Source organism: Salmo salar, chromosome 18 (assembly GCF_965601325.2).
Source record: "Salmo salar chromosome 18, fSalSal1, whole genome shotgun sequence".
Taxonomy (NCBI): Eukaryota; Metazoa; Chordata; class Actinopteri; order Salmoniformes; family Salmonidae; genus Salmo; species Salmo salar.
In genome coordinates, this window is record NC_138308.1 from 98,163,912 (window position 1) to 98,183,183 (window position 19,272).

General features: G+C 39.8%; 1 protein-coding gene across 3 annotated transcripts in view; it reads right to left on the reverse strand.

Annotated features, from left to right (window-relative positions):
• Positions 1-17,279, reverse strand: part of LOC106578186 (broad substrate specificity ATP-binding cassette transporter ABCG2-like) — a 43,507-nt gene extending 26,228 nt beyond the window's left edge. The window contains exons 1-2 of one of the 3 annotated variants that reach the window (XM_045711410.2): positions 17,049-17,279; positions 15,496-15,732 (exon numbers count right to left, since the gene is read on the reverse strand). In XM_045711410.2, the coding sequence (XP_045567366.1) occupies positions 15,496-15,695 (200 nt within the window). In that variant the 5' untranslated portion in view covers positions 15,696-15,732; positions 17,049-17,279. Of the gene's footprint in view, positions 1-6,175; positions 6,264-6,365; positions 6,643-15,495; positions 15,733-17,048 lie in introns of those variants that run through there. The other 2 variants (XM_082965384.1, XM_082965385.1) reach the window with 2 other exon arrangements.
• Positions 17,280-19,272: the final 1,993 nt, after the last annotated feature.

Here is a 19,272-nt window from a genome sequence, read left to right on the forward strand (position 1 = left end):
AAACCAACACCCTACTAAATAAATCACCACCCCAAACCACATAAACCAAATATCCTCTGCCACGTCCTGACCAAACTACAATAACAAATAACCCCTTATACTGGTCAGGACGTGACAATCATGTACATCCCCCTTCCTCCCCAGGTGAATTCGCTTCACACACACAGTAGCACAACACACACGTTGAGTCATTTAACAGACGCTCTTATCTAGAGCCACTTCCAGTTCATTTAGAATTCAACCATAGAATTCTATAAGCCACTTCCAGTTCATTTAGAATTCAACCATAGAATTCTATAAGCCACTTCCAGTTCATTTAGAATTCAACCATAGAATTCTAGTCTCCCCACTATAATAGGATCATTATAATAGGATAAGAAAGCATTCTCTCAGATTGATATGGTTTCCTCTGTAAAGGCTATAGTCTATAGTAGACTGGTATGTTTCCTCTGTAAAGGCTATAGTCTATAGTAGACTGGTATGGTTTCCTCTGTAAAGGCTATAGTCTATAGTAGACTGGTATGGTTTCCTCTGTAAAGGCTATAGTCTATAGTAGACTGGTATGTTTCCTCTGTAAATGCTATAGTCTATAGTAGACTGGTATGTTTCCTCTGTAAAGGCTACAGCATAAAGGCTACTGTGATCTCTGTTTAGCCTACTGTATCATTGGACTCTGATACATAGAAATAGAATGCATAGATCAACCGTCAGCATTTATACTACACGGCATTTCTCCACCAGTTTTGGATCTATGAAGTAATGTAATTGCAGGGAGGGGCAACATTGATGGAGGGTGGGGCGACAAAAAATTCTGATGTCATCATAAGAGGCAGGCCTGCGTACCCACGTGTGAGAGAAAAAAATGTGCCCCCCCTCGCTCGCTCTTGACTGCGGAGATCAATTATTTACGTTTTAGATTTAATTTCATGAAATTCTACACATTTTGCCATGGGGCGAGATAAGATTGAGCAATTTCATAACTAATTTCATGTAATTCTACACATTTTGTCATAGGGCGGAGAGAACCGTCTGCAGTTTTTAATATGATATGAGTAAGAGTGACTAACAAAATCAACGGGGGACCCCGTGCTGGTAGTTCAACCATGATCACTAAGTTTAGATAGCTGGCAGATAGACTAATTAACATAATTACACCATGATTCCTACCAGTTTAGATAGCTGGCTAGACTAATTAACATAATTACACCATGATTCCTACCAGTTTAGATTGCTGGCTAGACTAATTAACATAATTAGACCATGATTCCTACCAGTTTAGATAGCTTGCTAGACTAATTAACATAATTAGACCATAATTCCTACCAGTTTAGATAGCTGGCAGATAGACTAATTAACATAATTACACCATGATTCCTACCAGTTTAGATAGCTGGCTAGACTAATTAACATAATTACACCATGATTCCTACCAGTTTAGATAGCTGGCAGATAGACTCATTAACATAATTACACCATGATTCCTACCAGTTTAGATAGCTGGCAGATAGACTAATTAACATAATTACACCATGATTCCTACTAGTTTAGATAGCTTGCTAGACTAATTAACATAATTACACCATGATTCCTACCAGTTTAGATAGCTGGCAGATAGACTAATTAACATAATTACACCATGATTCCTACCAGTTTAGATAGCTGGCAGATTGGTTAATTAACCAATCTTAAAACATGTAGCTGATATGGGCTAATTGAGTGACTGTCAGTGACTGACATAACAAGAGAAATGCTGCTGATGCACAACCACATTTGGAAATTGCACCTAGTGTGTTCTACTATTCTACTTAGGAACTGATTTTCTTTTTTCTTATTGATCCGAGGGCCTTCAAAAGGACCCACCCCTGATCTGGACCATACAAATGTACCTACTAGATCTGAGTCCAAAGTCAACTTATGATCTATTCCACATGTTGTTACAGCCTGAACGCCCCTTGACTTATTCTACATGTTGTGGTGTTACAGCCTGAACGCCCCTTGACTTATTCCACATTTTGTGGTGTTACAGCCTGAATGGCCCTTGACTTATTCCACATTTTGCGGTGTTACAGCCTGAATGCCCCTTGACTTATTCTACATTTTGTGGTGTTACAGCCTGAATGCCCCTTGACTTATTCTACATTTTGTGGTGTTACAGCCTGAATGCCCCTTGACTTATTCTACATTTTGTGGTGTTACAGCCTGAACGCCCCTTGACTTATTCTACATTTTGTGGTGTTACAGCCTGAATGCCCCTTGACTTATTCCACATTTTGTGGTGTTACACCCTGAATGACCCTTGACTTATTCCACATTTTGTGGTGTTACACCCTGAATGACCCTTGACTTATTCCACATTTTGTGGTGTTACACCTTGAATGACCCTTGACTTATTCCACATTTTGTGGTGTTACACCCTGAATGACCCTTGACTTATTCCACATTTTGTGGTGTTACACCCTGAATGACCCTTGACTTATTCCACATTTTGTGGTGTAACAGCCTGAATTCAAAATGGATTATATTGATTTGTTTTCTCACCCATCTACACACAATACCCCATAATGACAAATGTTTTTAGAAATGTTTGCAAACGTATTGAAAATTAAATACAGAAATGTCACATTTACATAAGTATTCACATCCCATAAGTCAATGCTTGGTAAAAGCACCTTCAGCAGTGATTAACAACTGTGAGTCATTCTGGGTAAGTCTCTAAGAGCTGTGAGTCATTCTGGGTAAGTCTCTAAGAGCTGGGAGTCATTCTGGGTAAGTCTCTAAGAGCTGTGAGTCTTTCTGGGTAAGTCTCTAAGAGCTGTGAGTCATTCTGGGTAAGTCTCTAAGAGCTGTGAGTCATTCTGGGTAAGTCTCTAAGAGCTGTGAGTCATTCTGGGTAAGTCTCTAAGAGCTTTCCACACCTGAATTGTGCAACATTTGCCCATTATTATTTTTAAAAAAATTCTTCAAGATTTGTCAAATTGGTTGTTAATCTGATGACAGGGAGTCAGGATGCAGGAGCAGAAGGTCAGTTTACTAATAATAAACCTGAAAAAAATTACAAAACTGGAGCAGCATACTGAACGTAACCTAAACCAATACTGCCTGATGACTGAGGATACTGACGGTTAGATAATACAGAAAAGGAGCAGCATACTGAACGTAACCTAAAAATATGGAGAGTGGTACTCAGTAATGTGTTGTGTTGGATTTGCCCCAAACATGGCGCTTCGTATTCAGGACAAAAAGTTAATTTCTTTACCACGTTTTTTTGCCGTATTACTTTACTGCCTTATTGCAAACAGGAGGCATGTATTGGAATATTTTTTATTCTGTACAGGCTTCATTCTTTTCACTCTGTCCTTTAGGTTAGTATTGTGGAGTAACTACAATGTTGTTGATCCATCCTCAGTTTTCTTCAATCAAAGCTATTAAACTCTGTAACTGTTTTAAAGTCACCGTTGGCCTCATGGTGAAATCCCTGAGCGGTTTCCTTCCTCTCCAGCAACTGAGATTATCAGGTATCAAGGTAAGACCCAAGTGCAGACTGTGTGAAGTAATAAAGTTTATTGTAACAACAGGGGCAGGCAAATGACAGGTCAAGGCAGGCAGGGGTCAGTAATCCAGAGTAGGCAGCGGTGAACGGTTGTTAGAAGTGAACGGCTTGTTATAATTGTTAGATTACTTGGTAGATATTGCTGCACTGTCGGAGCTAGAAGCACAAGCATTTCCCTACACTCGCAATAACATCTGCTAACCACGTGCATGTGACCATTAAATTTGATTTGATTTGAAATAACCAGTGGTGTCGAGGCCATATGCAATCAAAATCTACTTTATTTCTCATTGATTGACAGGCCTACCGTAGAACGATAAACTTTCCTCCAGTATGGATGCTCGTTTTATACAATAGTTAGGCTATACATAATTTGCAGAGGTGGGTAGAGTGTCACGTCCTGACCATAGAAAGCTCTTATTTTCTATGGTAGAGTAGGTCAGGGCGTGACTGGGGGGGGGGTTTATCTAGCTTCTAGGGGTTCTAGCTTTCTATGTTCGGGTTTTTGTATGATTCCCAATTAGAGGTCATCGTTGTCTCTAATTGGGGATCATATTTAAGTAGTTGTTTTTCCCACCTGTGTTTGTGGGATATTATTTTGAGTTAGTGCATGTAGCATCGCTTCAGTCACGTTTTGTTTATTCTTTATTGTTTTGTATTTTGGTTAAGTTTCACATATTAATAAAGATGTGGAACGATACTCACGCCGCACCTTGGTCCTTCTCTACACACAAACGTGACATAGAGTTCTGAAAAGTTGTACTTAAGTGAAAGTATTGTTAGTTAGATTGTAATTTAGTCAAACAAAAGTAAAAGTAGCCCTCTCTAGAAACTACTCAAGTAAGAATAAAATTGTATCCGGTCAGAAAACTAACCACAGTAAGTACTAGTTACAAATGTAGTTTGGTAATTTTTTTACACCTTGTGGTAAACTGTGACAGCAAACAAAAAAGGACAACAACTTAATGACAAAGGTGCATAAAGATGGAGGAATTCAGAAATGTACATCATGGTTTTAGCACTACCCACAGAGTTCTTAAACTACGGTGCGCCACATGGTTCAATGTGCCATTAAATCAGCACAATCTACTTTTTCCGTTGTTTCAAATTGCTTCCGTCTTGGAGCTACATTTTGGATCATGTATTCTGCGCTAATGCCGATACAAACAGTAATGAAGAGCAATGTACAATACGGCGAACTTAGCAAACGAGGCATTTATGGTAAGTACATGGGGGGGGGGGGGGGGCCGCTATCTTTATGCACATTCGCTATTGATTTGACATGAATTTATTATTTATTAAAGCCCGCCAGCGCCATCTTGCTGATGTCCTCCAGGACAGGAAGTCTACAGCGAAGACTGACATCAAATAAAGTCCGTAGACTGTACAGTTTTAATTACGGTATCAATGTGCTCAATTTCATTAAAAGGTATTTAATTTTTTACCTTCATTTAACTAGGCAAGTCAGTTAAGAACAAATTCTTATTTATAATGACGGCCTACCAGGGAACAGTGGGGTTAACTGCTTTGTTCAGGGGAAGAACGACAGATTTTTACCTGGTCAGCTCAGGGGTTCGATCTAGCAACCTTTTGGTTACTGGCCCAACGCTCTAATCACTAAGCTATCTGCTCTAACCACTAGGTTACCTGGTACTTGTGAAATTGGAATAATTTTACAATTTCAATGGCATTAATGACATTTTATTTCACAATATCATTTTAAGTACATGTGATGGTGAATATGTACCAAAACTATTTACACCAAGTGTAAGGTTTTATTTTTCACTTACACGGAAATATCGAGGACGATCAGGTAAGTGGATCAGTCAAACAACTATCAATATCTACATTTCACTATCAATCATGTTACTAGTATGCAAATCAGACAGATTTCAGCATGGAATTAAATATCAAGGTAGGTTATTCAGGTAAGAATCATGTAAGTAATAAATAGTCAAACAGTGCAGATATCAATTGCCATAGCCAACTCAATCATCTTTTTCTTGCCGAGGAAGGATTTATCGGTCATGTCTAGATGGGATGCAGCTTTTGTCAAAGTGGCATCGAAAGTAGATTTTTTTGTATTTTAGCTAACCCTAAATTTTAGCTAACCCTAACTGTGTATTTTAGCTAACCGTAACCGTGTATTTTAGCTAACCCTATCCCTGTATTTTAGCTAACCCTAAGCCTGTATTTTAGCTAACCCTAACCCTGTATTTTAGCTAACTCTAACCCTGTATTTTAGCTAACCCTAACCCTGTATTTTAGCTAACCCTAACCCTGTATTTTAGCTAACTCTAACCCTGTATTTTAGCTAACCCTAACCCTGTATTTTAGCTAACTCTAACCCTGTATTTTAGCTAACCCTAACCCTGTATTTTAGCTAACCCTAACCCTGTATTTTAGCTAACCCTGTATTTTAGCTAACCCTAACCCTGTATTGTAGCTAACCTTAACCCTGTATTTTAGCTAACCCTAACCCTGTATTGTAGCTAACCCTAACCCTGTATTTTAGCTAACCCTAACCCTTTTCCTAACCTTTACCAACACCTCCTAACCTGCTACGAAAAGTAAATGTTTGACAAATGCTGTATCCCTTCTAGATGAAACTCTATTTCCCCTTACATCCTCATCCTCTTCTGAACCTTTCCACCTGGAAGGGTCTTTTCTTGGCTGTCTCATTCTCCTCCATCTCGGTTGTGCCCATTACAAACTGTAATTAAAAAGACACATAGAAACAGAGAGATTTGATACAAAAAGCTTACTGAGATGATACACTGACTGTATGATTTAAAAATAAATATATATATTTCACCTTTATTTAACCAGGTAGGGCCAGTTGAGAACAAGTTCTCAGTTACAACTGAGACCTGACCAAGAATAAAGCAAAGCAGCGCGACACAAAAACAACAACACAGAGTTACACATGAACAAATGTACAGTCAATAACACAATAGAAAATCTATGTACGGTGTGTGCAAATGTAGAAGAGTAAGGAGGTAAGGCAATAAATAGGCCATAGAGGCTAAAATAATGACAATTTAGCATTAACACTGGAGTGATAGATGTGCAGATGATGATGTGCAAGTAGAGATTCTGGGGTGCAAAAGAGCAAGAGCGTAAGTAATAATACGGGGATCAGGTAGTTGAGTGTGCTATTTACAGATTGACTGTGTACAGGTACAGTGATCGGTAAGCTGCTCTGACAGCTGATACTTAAAGTTAGAGAGGTAATTGGCAGCAGAGAACTGGAAGGAAAGGTGGCCAAAGGAAGTGTTGGCTTTGGGGATGACCAGTGAAATATACCTGCTGGAGCGCGTGCTACCCGGGTGTTGCTATGGTGACCAGTGAGCTGAGATAAGGCGGAGCTTTACCTAGCAAAGACTTATAGATGACCTGGAGCCAGTGAGTTTGGCAACGGATATGTAGTGAGGGCCAGCCAACGAGAGCATACAGGTTGCAGTGGTGGGTAGTATATGGGGCTTTGGTGACAAAACGGATGGAACTGTGATAGACTACATCCAGTTTGCTGAGTACACTGTTGGAGGCTATTTTGTAAATGGCATCGCTGAAGTCAAGGATCTTTAGGATAGTCAGTTTTACAAGGGTATGTTTGGCGGCATGAGTGAAGAAAGCTTTGTTGCGAAATAGGAAGCCGATTCTAGATTTCATTTTTGGATTTGTGATACTTAATGTGAGTCTGGAAGGAGAGTTTACAGTCTAACCAGACACCTAGGTATTTGTAGTTGTCCACATGTTTTAGGTCAGAACCATCCAGAGTAGTCATGCTAGTTGGGCGGGAGGGTGCGGGCAGCAATCAGATGAAGAGCATGCACTTAGTTTTACGAGCATTTAAAAGCAGTTGGAGGCCACGGAAGGAGTGTTGTATGGCATTGAAGCTCGTTTGGAGGTTTGATATCACAGTGTCCAAAGAAGGGCCAGATGTATACAGAATGGTGTCGTCTGCTTAGAGGTGGATCAGAGAATCATAAGCAGCAAGAGCGACATCATTGATATATACAGAGAAAAGAGTCGGTCCGAGAATTGAGCCCTGTGGCACCCCCATAGAGACTGTCAGACGTCCGTCATAAAAACAGAGTGACATTTAGACCACACACACACACACACACACTGAGTAAAAGAGAGCAATGCATGGGAGGATGCTGTGGTGGACTGACCCTTTGATCTAGCTAACGTTACCTAGCTACATGGTTGACACTGCAGCTAGCTAGCTACATGGTTGACACGGCAACTAGCTAGCTAGTCGCAACCTAATGTGATAGCTAGTTAGCTATTGTTGCCACACACATCTGATTAACCTGTTCAGTCTTTATGCCAATGAAAAGAGAGATCATATGGAGAGCTAAAAACAGGAGATTAAACTTTGTCTGTCAGATTCTGGGTTAGCGAAAGCTAGCTAGTTAGCAACCTAGCCATTTGATTTGCACCTGCCCTCAAAACACAATTTCATCAGCAGAATTATATCTTAGAAATCCTTAACTTACTCCAGAAATATATAATATTACAAATGCAGAAGGTAATTAAAGTGTAACTTACCTCTGATCGTGTCTGTCTAAGAACCTAATAACAAAAATATCTTCAGGAGTGAAGACATGCACTTCACTTCAAGACACATGGTGGAGACACGGGATTTTGACGGACAACTTTGAGAGCCAGTGGACTTAAGATTTTTTAACACATTTTCATTGGTCAAGGGGTCGTGAAACATTCATACAGACGTAATGCTGCTTTCAAGACAAATGGGAACTTGGAGAAAATAAACAAGGTCAAACATTGATGTCGTGATCTTCATGCTGGAAAGTCGGAACTCTAGAAAAATGGAATTCCAAGTTGGAAGACTATGGAACAACGTTTGTGTCAAAAAAGATGCACGTCAAATAACACTATTTGACGCGTCAAATAAGCTTTTAATTTGAAGGGTCAAATAACAAAATTATATTTTAGAATGTTGTGTGTGCTGAATTTGCACGTGCGGCAGGTACCCATTTGGGGTGGCAGGTGTCCTAGTGGTTAGAGCGTTGGGCCAGTAACCGAAAGGTTGCTAGATCAAATCCCTGAGATGACAAGGTAAAAAAAACTGTCGTTTCTGCCACTGTTCCTAGGCCGTCATTGTAAATAAGAATCTGTTCTTAACTGATGTGCCTAGTTAAATAAAATAACATTTTAGAAAAGTCAAGTGCCACCACTACGGTCAGTAGCACTGTCTGCAAACAAGCACACATGGCCACAATATTTTTACAATACCGCGTTGGTAATAAGCCATTATTTGTTCTATCGAATGGGAAAACGTCTATGTGAGTATTTGAAATAAGATCAGGATCAAAAGAGTAGTATCAAAAATGTTAGCCAGGAGGTCCAACATTCTCCCTGACATGCAAACGTCCCCAGAGGCAGGGGAGAACCAATGGTGATCCTACTGCTTCTGCTTGCCAGCTAGCTACGTCCCAACTTCCCAATTAGTGGCACCTGATTCATCCTAGCTAGTCAAAATACATACTAATAATAATAATGAAGCATTCTGGCAACATTGATGACAGTTTGAATTTTGGAGGTCGGCTATCTCTCTACTATGTACATTGACTTCGGGTTTGCAGTATGACAGACACTCAAATATCAAATATTTTTGATACAGATGTTTTTATAGAAACTTCTGGGGTTGCTAGCTAGCTCTAGCTTGGTAACTAGCTAGCACCAATACAACCTGCCTAAAAACAATGACCAGAAACTTCAATCAATATTCAATATTCTTAGAAACTATTTAGGACTCCATGTGACTAAGTATTAGCTAGTCAGCCAGCCAGCCTATTGAAATCGACAGTGGCATGTGAGCGAGACAACTTTTCCAGCATCACAACATACATATTGGTGAATCGCTATGACATATGAAATAGTAGTGATAGTGTAATCAATGTGTAATAACTATATAAAAAATTAAGGTGTTAAATTATTACGTGAGTCATATTTAGTAGAGTTGAATGGCGGGAACCTGGTTACCAAGATTTCCCGCTCAAAACCACTCCCCTTTCCCAGGATAAATAACTGTGAGGAAATTATTATGCATTATTTATATCAACAGCATGATGGTGAAATGGACCTGTTAAATGATATGTTTAGTTTATTGGGTTGACCTTCAATTGGAGGCAGCTGTTCCGCGTTGCCTCTAATTGAAGGTCCTATTTAGTAGGGGTGTTTTTCCATGGGTTTTTGTGGGTAGTTGTTCCGTGTGTAAGCTGTGTTCCTTACAGGACTGTTTCTCGTCGTTGTTTTGTATTAAGTGTTTATTTTGGTTTTTCTTCATAATAAAAGAAGATGAGTATACACATTCCCACTGCGCCTTGGTCCCATCCTTATGACGAACGTGACAATGCTACAGTAAAGGACCAAATATGCGTGTCTAATTTATACATCTCCATCTGGCTTTCGGGGGTCACCGTATTTTCTATTGTAAGGTATATATATATATTTATATATATATATATATTTTTTTTTTTATTGTAGCTACAGAGTTTTAAAACAGCCTATCACTCAAATATAGTTTGCTTTTAGTCAGAGTACGTGCAAGCAGTCTCTCTCTCCATCAATTCCATTCAAATTGCATCCAAAATAGATAAACCTGTTCAAGATTGCTATATATACAGTATATAGATGTTCCAGCCTACCTATTGCAGGTAATACATTCAATGCAGTATTAACTCTGATCCACCTCTACGCAGACGACACCATTCTGTACACTTCTGGCCCTTCTTTGGACACTGTGTTAACAACCCTCCAGACGAGCTTCAATGCCATTCAACTCTCCTTCCGTGGTCTCCAACTGCTCCTAAACACAAGTAAAACTAAATGCATGCTCTTCAACCGATCGCTGCCTGCACCTGCCCGCCTGTCCAGCATCACTTCTCTGGACGGTTCTAACTTAGAATTTGTGGACAACTACAAATACCTAGGTGTCTGGTTAGACTGTAAACTCTCCTTCCAGACTCACATCAATCATCTCCAATCCAAAGTGAAATCTCGAATTGGCTTCCTATTTCGCAACAAAGCATCCTTCACTCATGCTGCCAAACATACCCTCGTAAAACTGACCATCCTACCAATCCTCGACTTCGGCGATGTCATTTACAAAATAGCTTCCAATACCCTACTCAACAAGCTGGATGCAGTCTATCCCAGTGCCATCCGTTTTGTCACCAAAGCCCCATATACTACCCACCACTGCGACCTGTACGCTCTCGTTGGCTGGCCTTCGCTTCATAATCGTCGCCAAAGACATTGGCTCCAGGTCATCTACAAGACCCTGCTAGGTAAAGTCCCCCCTTATCTCTGCTCACTGGTCACCATAGCAGCACCCACCTGTAGCACGCGCTCCAGCAGGTATATCTCTCTGGTCACCCCTAAAGCCAACTCCTCCTTTGGTCGTCTCTCCTTCCAGTTCTCTGCTGCCAATGACTGGAACGAACTACAAAAATCTCTGAAACTGGAAACACTTATCTCCCTCACTAGCTTTAAGCACCAGCTGTCAGAGCAGCTCACAGATCACTGCACCTGTACATAGCCCATCTATAATTTAGCCCAAACTACTACCTCTTCCCCTACTGTATTTATTTATTTGATTTGTTTTGCTCCTTTGCACCATATTATTTCTATTTTATCTCTGAACTTTCTTCAAACTACAAATCTACCATTCCAGTGTTTTTCTTGCTATACTTTATTTACTTTGCCACCATGGCATTTTTTTGCCTTTACCTCCCTTATCTCACATCATTTGCTCACATTGTATATAATCTTATTTTTTTTTTATTTTTTTTTCTACTGCATCATTGATTGTATGTTGTTTTACTCCATGTGTAACTCTGTGTTTTTGTATGTTGTCGGACTGCTTTGCTTTATCTTGGCCAGGTCGCAATTGTAAATGAGAACTTGTTCTCAACTTGCCTACCTGGTTAAATAAAGGTGAAATAAATAAATAAAAAACCTTATATGGAGATAATTAATGATGGGTTATGCATAATAAGCTTCTAATTTATAGCCTCCGTCTCATGCGCATTATGCAGGCACCTGTGCTCCGCTGGTCTCTCTCCTTAAACAACGCTCCTTAGCTCTTGGAGTCCCATGCAGGAATAGCTAGACTAGAATAGCTTGCTGGACTTTTTTTAAATATTTTTTTTCAGTCCTTATACCGATAGACTATTCGAAGAGGGATGCAAGCTCTTGTTTGCTGAATGTTAAATACAGCAGCAGTAGAACTCACGGGTAGTTTGAAAGAAGAGTGAGCGTGTGATGAAGGTAGGTTATAGCTGTTACACCCTGATCTGCTTCACCTGTCTTTGTGATTGTTTCCACAACCCTCCAGGTGTCGCCCATCTTCCCCTGTGTATTTATACCTGTGTTCTCTGTTTGTCTGTTGCCAGGTCAACCAGCTTTTTTTTCCTTTTTTCTCAGTCTCTCTTTTTCTCACCCTCCTGGTTTTGACCCTTTCCTGTCCTGACTCTGAGCCCACCTGCCTGACCTCTCTGCCTTCCCTGACCCGGAGCCTGCCTTTACTGACCCCTGCCTGCCTTGACCTGTCTATTGCCCCTGTTGGATTATTAAACCATTGTTAATTCAACTTGTCTGCATCTGGGTCTTACCTTCATACCTGATAATAGTAGTTATTTATTCAGACCCATAACCAGTCAATCTTTGTGAAGAGAAGTGAAAGTCTTCTGCATCTAATTCAAGTCCTAGATTATTCAAGGATGTCGTTAGATCTGGACAACAAAATGTATTTCATTTAACTGTTGAAAGCGAGGAAGGAATGAAGCAACAATAGAGAGAGAAAGAGGAGGTAGGCTAATAACATTAGGGGAAATATTATGAAAGGTATATTTGCGTCAGCCTACTAATTATACAAATCGGGCCCTATTATATTTCAAAATTAAAATCAAATTTGCCTATACTAGCCTATACTAGCCTATACTTGTAACTTTGTAAGCCAAACATCCTGTATCAGCATCACATGTTCTCTCCCAGCTTCCTGGTTTGAACGAGGTGCGTAAATTCCAGTCCACATAATACAGTATAATACAATACAGTACAGTACTATAGTTCACACTCAAAAAGATTAGCCTACTGGAGCTAGTTTCATTGATTTACCCAAGAGAGCATATAGCTAGCTATATCTATGGGATTTAATGTTTTCCTGTCGTGAGTAATGTGCAGTAGCCTTCATCATATACTGTATGTATTTGATAACGATACAAACATTTCAGCTTCTTTGGGCTTTGGCTCATTATATGTCTTTAATGTATGGCTCATTATATGTTTTTAAATGTATGGCTCATTATATGTCTTTAATGTAGGGCTCATTAAATGTCTTTAATGTATGGCTCATTAAATGTTTTTAATGTATGGCTCATTATATGTCTTTAATGTAGGGCTCATTAAATGTCTTTAATGTATGGCTCATTAAATGTTTTTAATGTATGGCTCATTAAATGTCTTTAATGTATGGCTCATTAAATGTCTTTAATGTAGGGCTCATTAAATGTCTTTAATGTATGGCTCATTAAATGTCTTTAATGTATGGCTCATTAAATGTCTTTAATGTATGGCTCATTAAATGTCTTTAATGTATGGCTCATTAAATGTCTTTAATGTATGGCTCATTAAATGTTTTTAATGTATGGCTCATTAAATGTCTTTAATGTATGGCTCATTAAATGTCTTTAATGTAGGGCTCATTAAATGTCTTTAATGTATGGCTCATTAAATGTCTTTAATGTATGGCTCATTAAATGTCTTTAATGTATGGCTCATTAAATGTCTTTAATGTAGGGCTCATTAAATGTCTTTAATGTATGGCTCATTAAATGTCTTTAATGTATGGCTCATTAAATGTCTTTAATGTATGGCTCATTAAATGTCTTTAATGTATGGCTCATTAAATGTCTTAAATGTATGGCTCATTAAATGTCTTTAATGTAGGGCTCATTAAATGTCTTTAATGTATGGCTCATTAAATGTCTTTAATGTATGGCTCATTAAATGTCTTTAATGTATGGCTCATTAAATGTCTTTAATGTATGGCTCATTAAATGTCTTTAATGTATGGCTCATTAAATGTCTTTAATGTATGGCTCATTAAATGTCTTTAATGTATGGCTCATTATATGTCTTTAATGTATGGCTCATTAAATGTCTTTAATGTATGGCTCATTAAATGTCTTTAATGTATGGCTCATTAAATGTCTTTAATGTATGGCTCATTAAATGTCTTTAATGTATGGCTCATTAAATGTCTTTAATGTATGGCTCATTAAATGTCTTTAATGTATGGCTCATTAACTGTCTTTAATGTTGGGCTCATCAGGCTTGAATTTTTTTGATCAAAGCTCTAATCAAATCCAGATATAGGCCCATTAATATGCTTTATATGCTTTTGAATAGCACTTCCTGTTTTGGTGGGAAATACCGTGTTACCCTACCGGAAAATATTCAACCTTAATATTCAGGTCCTGATTGGTTAAAAAGCTTATTTGACATGTGAAATTATTTTATGCATCAATTAGTGTTATTTGATGTGTATCTTTTTGACAGGCAAATACCTACCCAAACAAGGTTCAATAGAAGACAGTTCAAAACAATTTTTCACAATCGGAGCGTGTTTTTTTTGTTTGAGTTCCCAGTTGTCTTGAACGCAGAATAAAGGGAAACCAATAGTATCGATTCATGTCATACATTTTTTTTTTTTAAAATAACACACCTTTGGAGTTGAGGTTTTCATCCGACTGTAATTGAAGTGATTTGGTAAAATGTAACAGAGTAATAAGTTACTTCCTTCAGAAATTACTTGAGTAAGAGTACAGCCCACAGAGAGTAACTGCTAGTTCGTCCAAAAATTCAGAGGGGCAGAAGTCGGTCAGATTTGAGCCGACTCTGGTATATGCGGGATAAAACGGCTGTAACCGCTGGGCCACACAGGCACTAAACCTATTGTGAATTTATTCTGATTATTGTTTGCCTTCAACATATAATAAAACAATTGATCCAACAACAACAAAAAAGAGAAGATTTTCCATAACAAACATACATCTACCACTTATAGGTATTGTCCATTTATCCGTCTACATAGGTTACTTCAACTGAAACACATTGGACCCGCTGTCTGTCACTACAAACACCGCTTCCAGCTGCCCCCCGGTGGCGGATTCTAAATATAAACAAATCCCATTTTAATCCTTCTGTCGGGATTATTTTCTAACCTGCGACGCAATGGGTCGTATTAAGATCCGACATCTGTATGGGCCTGTCACGTCCTGTAAAGGGTCATTTTGTTATTATAGTATGGTCAGGACGTGGCAGGGGTGTGTTTGATTTATGTGTCTTGGGTTTTTGGGTAATGTTCTATGTATAGCTGTGTAGCCTTACAGGACTGTTTTTCGTCGTTGTTTGTTATTTTTGTTAAGTGTTCACGCACCTGACAGAACTACCCACCACTGCTTGGTCTTCGTTTGGTGGGTAGTTCTGTCAGGTGCGTCGTAGAAAGTGGACCAAGGCGCAGCGGGTATCATGCTCACCTTCTTTTATTTATATAAGTGAACACTTTAAACAAAATAAATAGACGTAAACCAACAGTTCCGTAAGGACACAAGGACTATGCGAAAAACAACTACCCACAAACACAGTGACAAAAACCCCCTACTTAAATATGGCCTCCAATTGCTTCCAATTGAAGGCCAAACTAAACCTGAACATAGAAATAGACTAAATAGACATTCAAACATAGAAATAGACAACGTAGAACATTACCCAAAAACCCCGAAACACACAAAACAAAACACCCCCTGCCACGCCCTGACCAAACTACAATAATAAATAACCCCTTTTACTGGTCAGGGCGTGACAAGGCCTGATTAAATCTCAACAACAGCGTCGAGTCGACTTACTTCAGATCTACGAGAATGTCTTTGGTGGTGGTCTTCCTCTTCATACACAGACAGCCGCTCCTCTGCGTCACTTTATAGTGGATGTTATGGAAACTAACGGTTGAACCTTGAAGGGACTCGGTGGTACCGGTAGACTCAGGAGACCCGTTAGTTCCTCTGTCCTCCATCACCAGGATGTGGCTGTTGTACTTCTTTGACATTCTGAAGGTCCTGTCAGAAATGAGACAGCGAGGTAGCCTGTGGGAATAATTATAGAGGACATGTCTGTTAGAAATGAGACAGCGAGGTAGCCTGTGGGAATAATTATAGAGGACATGTCTGTTAGAAATGAGACAGCGAGGTAGCCTGTGGGAATAATTATAGAGGACATGTCTGTTTGAAATGGGACAGCGAGGTAGCCTGTGGGAATAATTATAGAGGACATGTCTGTTTGAAATGAGACAGCGAGGTAGCCTGTGGGAATAATTATAGAGGACATGTCTGTCAGAAATGAGACAGCGAGGTAGCCTGTGGTAACAGGGACATGTCTGTCAGAAATGAGACAGCGAGGTAGCCTGTGGTAACAGGGACATGTCTGTCAGAAATTAGACAGCGAGGTAGCCTGTGGTAACAGGGACATGTCTGTCAGAAATTAGACAGCGAGGTAGCCTGTGGTAACAGGGACATGTCTGTCAGAAATTAGACAGCGAGGTAGCCTGTGGTAACAGGGACATGTCTGTCAGAAATGAGACAGCGAGGTAGCCTGTGGTAACAGGGACATGTCTGTCAGAAATGAGACAGCGAGGTAGCCTGTGGTAACAGGGACATGTCTGTCAGAAATGAGACAGCGAGGTAGCCTGTGGTAACAGGGACATGTCTGTCAGAAATTAGACAGCGAGGTAGCCTGTGGTAACAGGGATATGTCTGTCAGAAATGAGACAGCGAGGTAGCCTGTGGTAACAGGGACATGTCTGTTTGAAATGAGACAGCGAGGTAGCCTGTGGTAACAGGGATATGTCTGTCAGAAATGAGACAGCGAGGTAGCCTGTGGTAACAGAGACATGTCTGTCAGAAATTAGACAGCGAGGTAGCCTGTGGTAACAGGGATATGTCTGTTAGAAATGGGACAGCGAGGTAGCCTGTGGGAATAATTATAGAGGACATGTCTGTCTGAAATGAGACAGCGAGGTAGCCTGTGGTAACAGGGACATGTCTGTCAGAAATTAGACAGCGAGGTAGCCTGTGGGAATAATTATAGAGGACATGTCTGTTTGAAATGAGACAGCGAGGTAGCCTGTGGGAATAATTATAGAGGACATGTCTGTTTGAAATGAGACAGCGAGGTAGCCTGTGGGAATAATTATGACGGGTGCATTTGGCTGGTTTCTTTCTGCAACAGTAAAGTGATATAATGTAAACATTGCCTATTGCTCTCTACCGTTCCCATCTGAAAGTTAAACAACTGTAACATCTATTCACATTCATTAATTATCGTTAAAGAAAATTAAAATAAACAGTCAGTCGTCAAAAATTTGTCTATCAAGTATTACAGGCAACACATTTGTGTCACTTACCCTGCGACTGGAAACGGAGAGTTGAACGCTAAACTACCGTGTCGACCAATGTAATCCTAATTCTCCTTGCAGTGGAATGTGTTGTGGATTGTTTCAAATGTCAGGTTTTAATGTCACGTGCACAAAGTACAGCGAAATGCCTTTTTCTTGTAAGCTCTAACTAAAGCTGTGTTGTGTAACCAAGTTTGAGAGCTATATAAATGAATGTGTTGGCGTGTCTTCAGCAGATTTATAGTTTTACAGCCCTGCCGTGCTGTGAGAGAGTTTACAACGTAAAACACAAAATAATGCACGCAGAGCAGAATTAGGAAGATTCACGCTAATTATCAAAATGCAGAAAATACCTGTTAAATTCTACAACCACAATAAGGGAAGCGATTCTCAAACCTTACGTAACAAATCCTTCACCTACAGAGAGATGAACCTGGAGAAGAGTCTCCTAAGCAAGCTGGTCCTGGGGCTCTGTTCACAAACACAAACAGACCCCACAGAGAACCCAGGACAGCAACACAGTTAGACCCAACCAAATCATGAGAAAACAAAAAGATAATTACTTGACACATTGGAAAGAATCAACAAATAAACAGAGCAAACTAGAATGCTATTTGGCCCTAAACAGAGATTACACAGTGGCAGAATACCTGACCACTGTGACTGACCCAAACTTAAGGAAATCTTTGACTATGTACAGACTCAGTGATCATAGCCTTGCTATTGAGAAAGGCTTCGAAGGCAGAACGGGCTCTCAAGAGAAGGCAGGCTATGTGCAACACTGCCCACAAAATGAGGTGGAAACTGAGCTGCACTTCCTAACCTCCTGCCAAATGTATGACCATATTAGAGACATATATTTCCCTCAGATTACACAGATCAACAAAGAATTTTAAAACAAACCCAAATTTGATAAACTCCCATATCTACTGGGTGAAATACCACAGTGTGCCGTCACAGCAGCAATATGTGTGACCTGTTGCCACAAGAAAAGGGCAACCAGTGAAGAACAAACACCATTGTAAATACAACCCATATTTATGTTTATTTATTTTCACTTTCATACTTCAACTATTTGCACATCCTTACAACACCGTACACAGCCAATAATATACCATTTGAAATATATCTATATTATTTTAAAACTTTTGTGAATGTGATGTTTACTGTTCATTTCCTTCTAATTTATTGTCTATGTCACTTGCTTTGGCAATTTCAAACATGTTTCCCATGCCAATAAAGCCCTTTTGAATTGAAATGAATTGAGTTCGATAAGAAGAAAAGTCTATGTAACGGGAGAACAGCATGTTGATCAGTGGACGGATAAAAATCTACGTCCCAAATGGCGCCCTATTCCCCAGGGCTTTACTTTTGACCAGGACCGACGTAGGCCACTTGGAACGCCAGTATGATTGTCTGTTTATGACCGGAGGGGCACACGCACCCACGTCTGGCTGGTCGTAAAATGAGAAAATGAATAATCCCATTTGGGGTTTCGTAACAAGACGTAAAGGCTGTTTCTCCACTACACGCGTACAAGACCTAACGCCCTGGACCAGAGCTACCGTAACTCTAGAAATAAAGTCTTTATCAACTTGATTTTGGAACATAATCCCCCCCCCCGCCGCCCCGCCCCCCCACACACACGCACGCACGCACGCACGCACGCACGCACGCACGCACGCACGCACGCACGCACGCACGCACGCACACACACACACACACACACACACACACACACACACACACACACACACACACACACACACACACACACAGTGACACCTGTTTATGGCAGGAGTTCATGACCTCTCACACAAATTCCCATTGTGTGTGTGTGGCCGTGCAGCACTATGTCCTCTTATACAATGTCAAATGTTGTACATGTGTTATCTGGCAGGTAGTCTGTATCAGGAGAGAGAGTTTGTTCAATGTACTAAGGGCGTGGACGGGCTCTTCCTTTTGTTAACTATCTATCTGAGTGTTAACTATCCATCTGACTTTACTATGTTAACTATCTATCTGACTTAACTATGTGTCTGAGTGTTAACTATCTGTCTGAGTGTTAACTATCTATCTGAGTGTTAACTATCTATCTGAGTGTTAACTATCTATCTGAGTGTTAACTATCTATCTGAGTGTTAACTATCTGAGTGTTAACTATCTATCTGAGTGTTAACTATCTATCTGAGTGTTAACTATCTGTCTGAGTGTTAACTATCTATCTGACTTA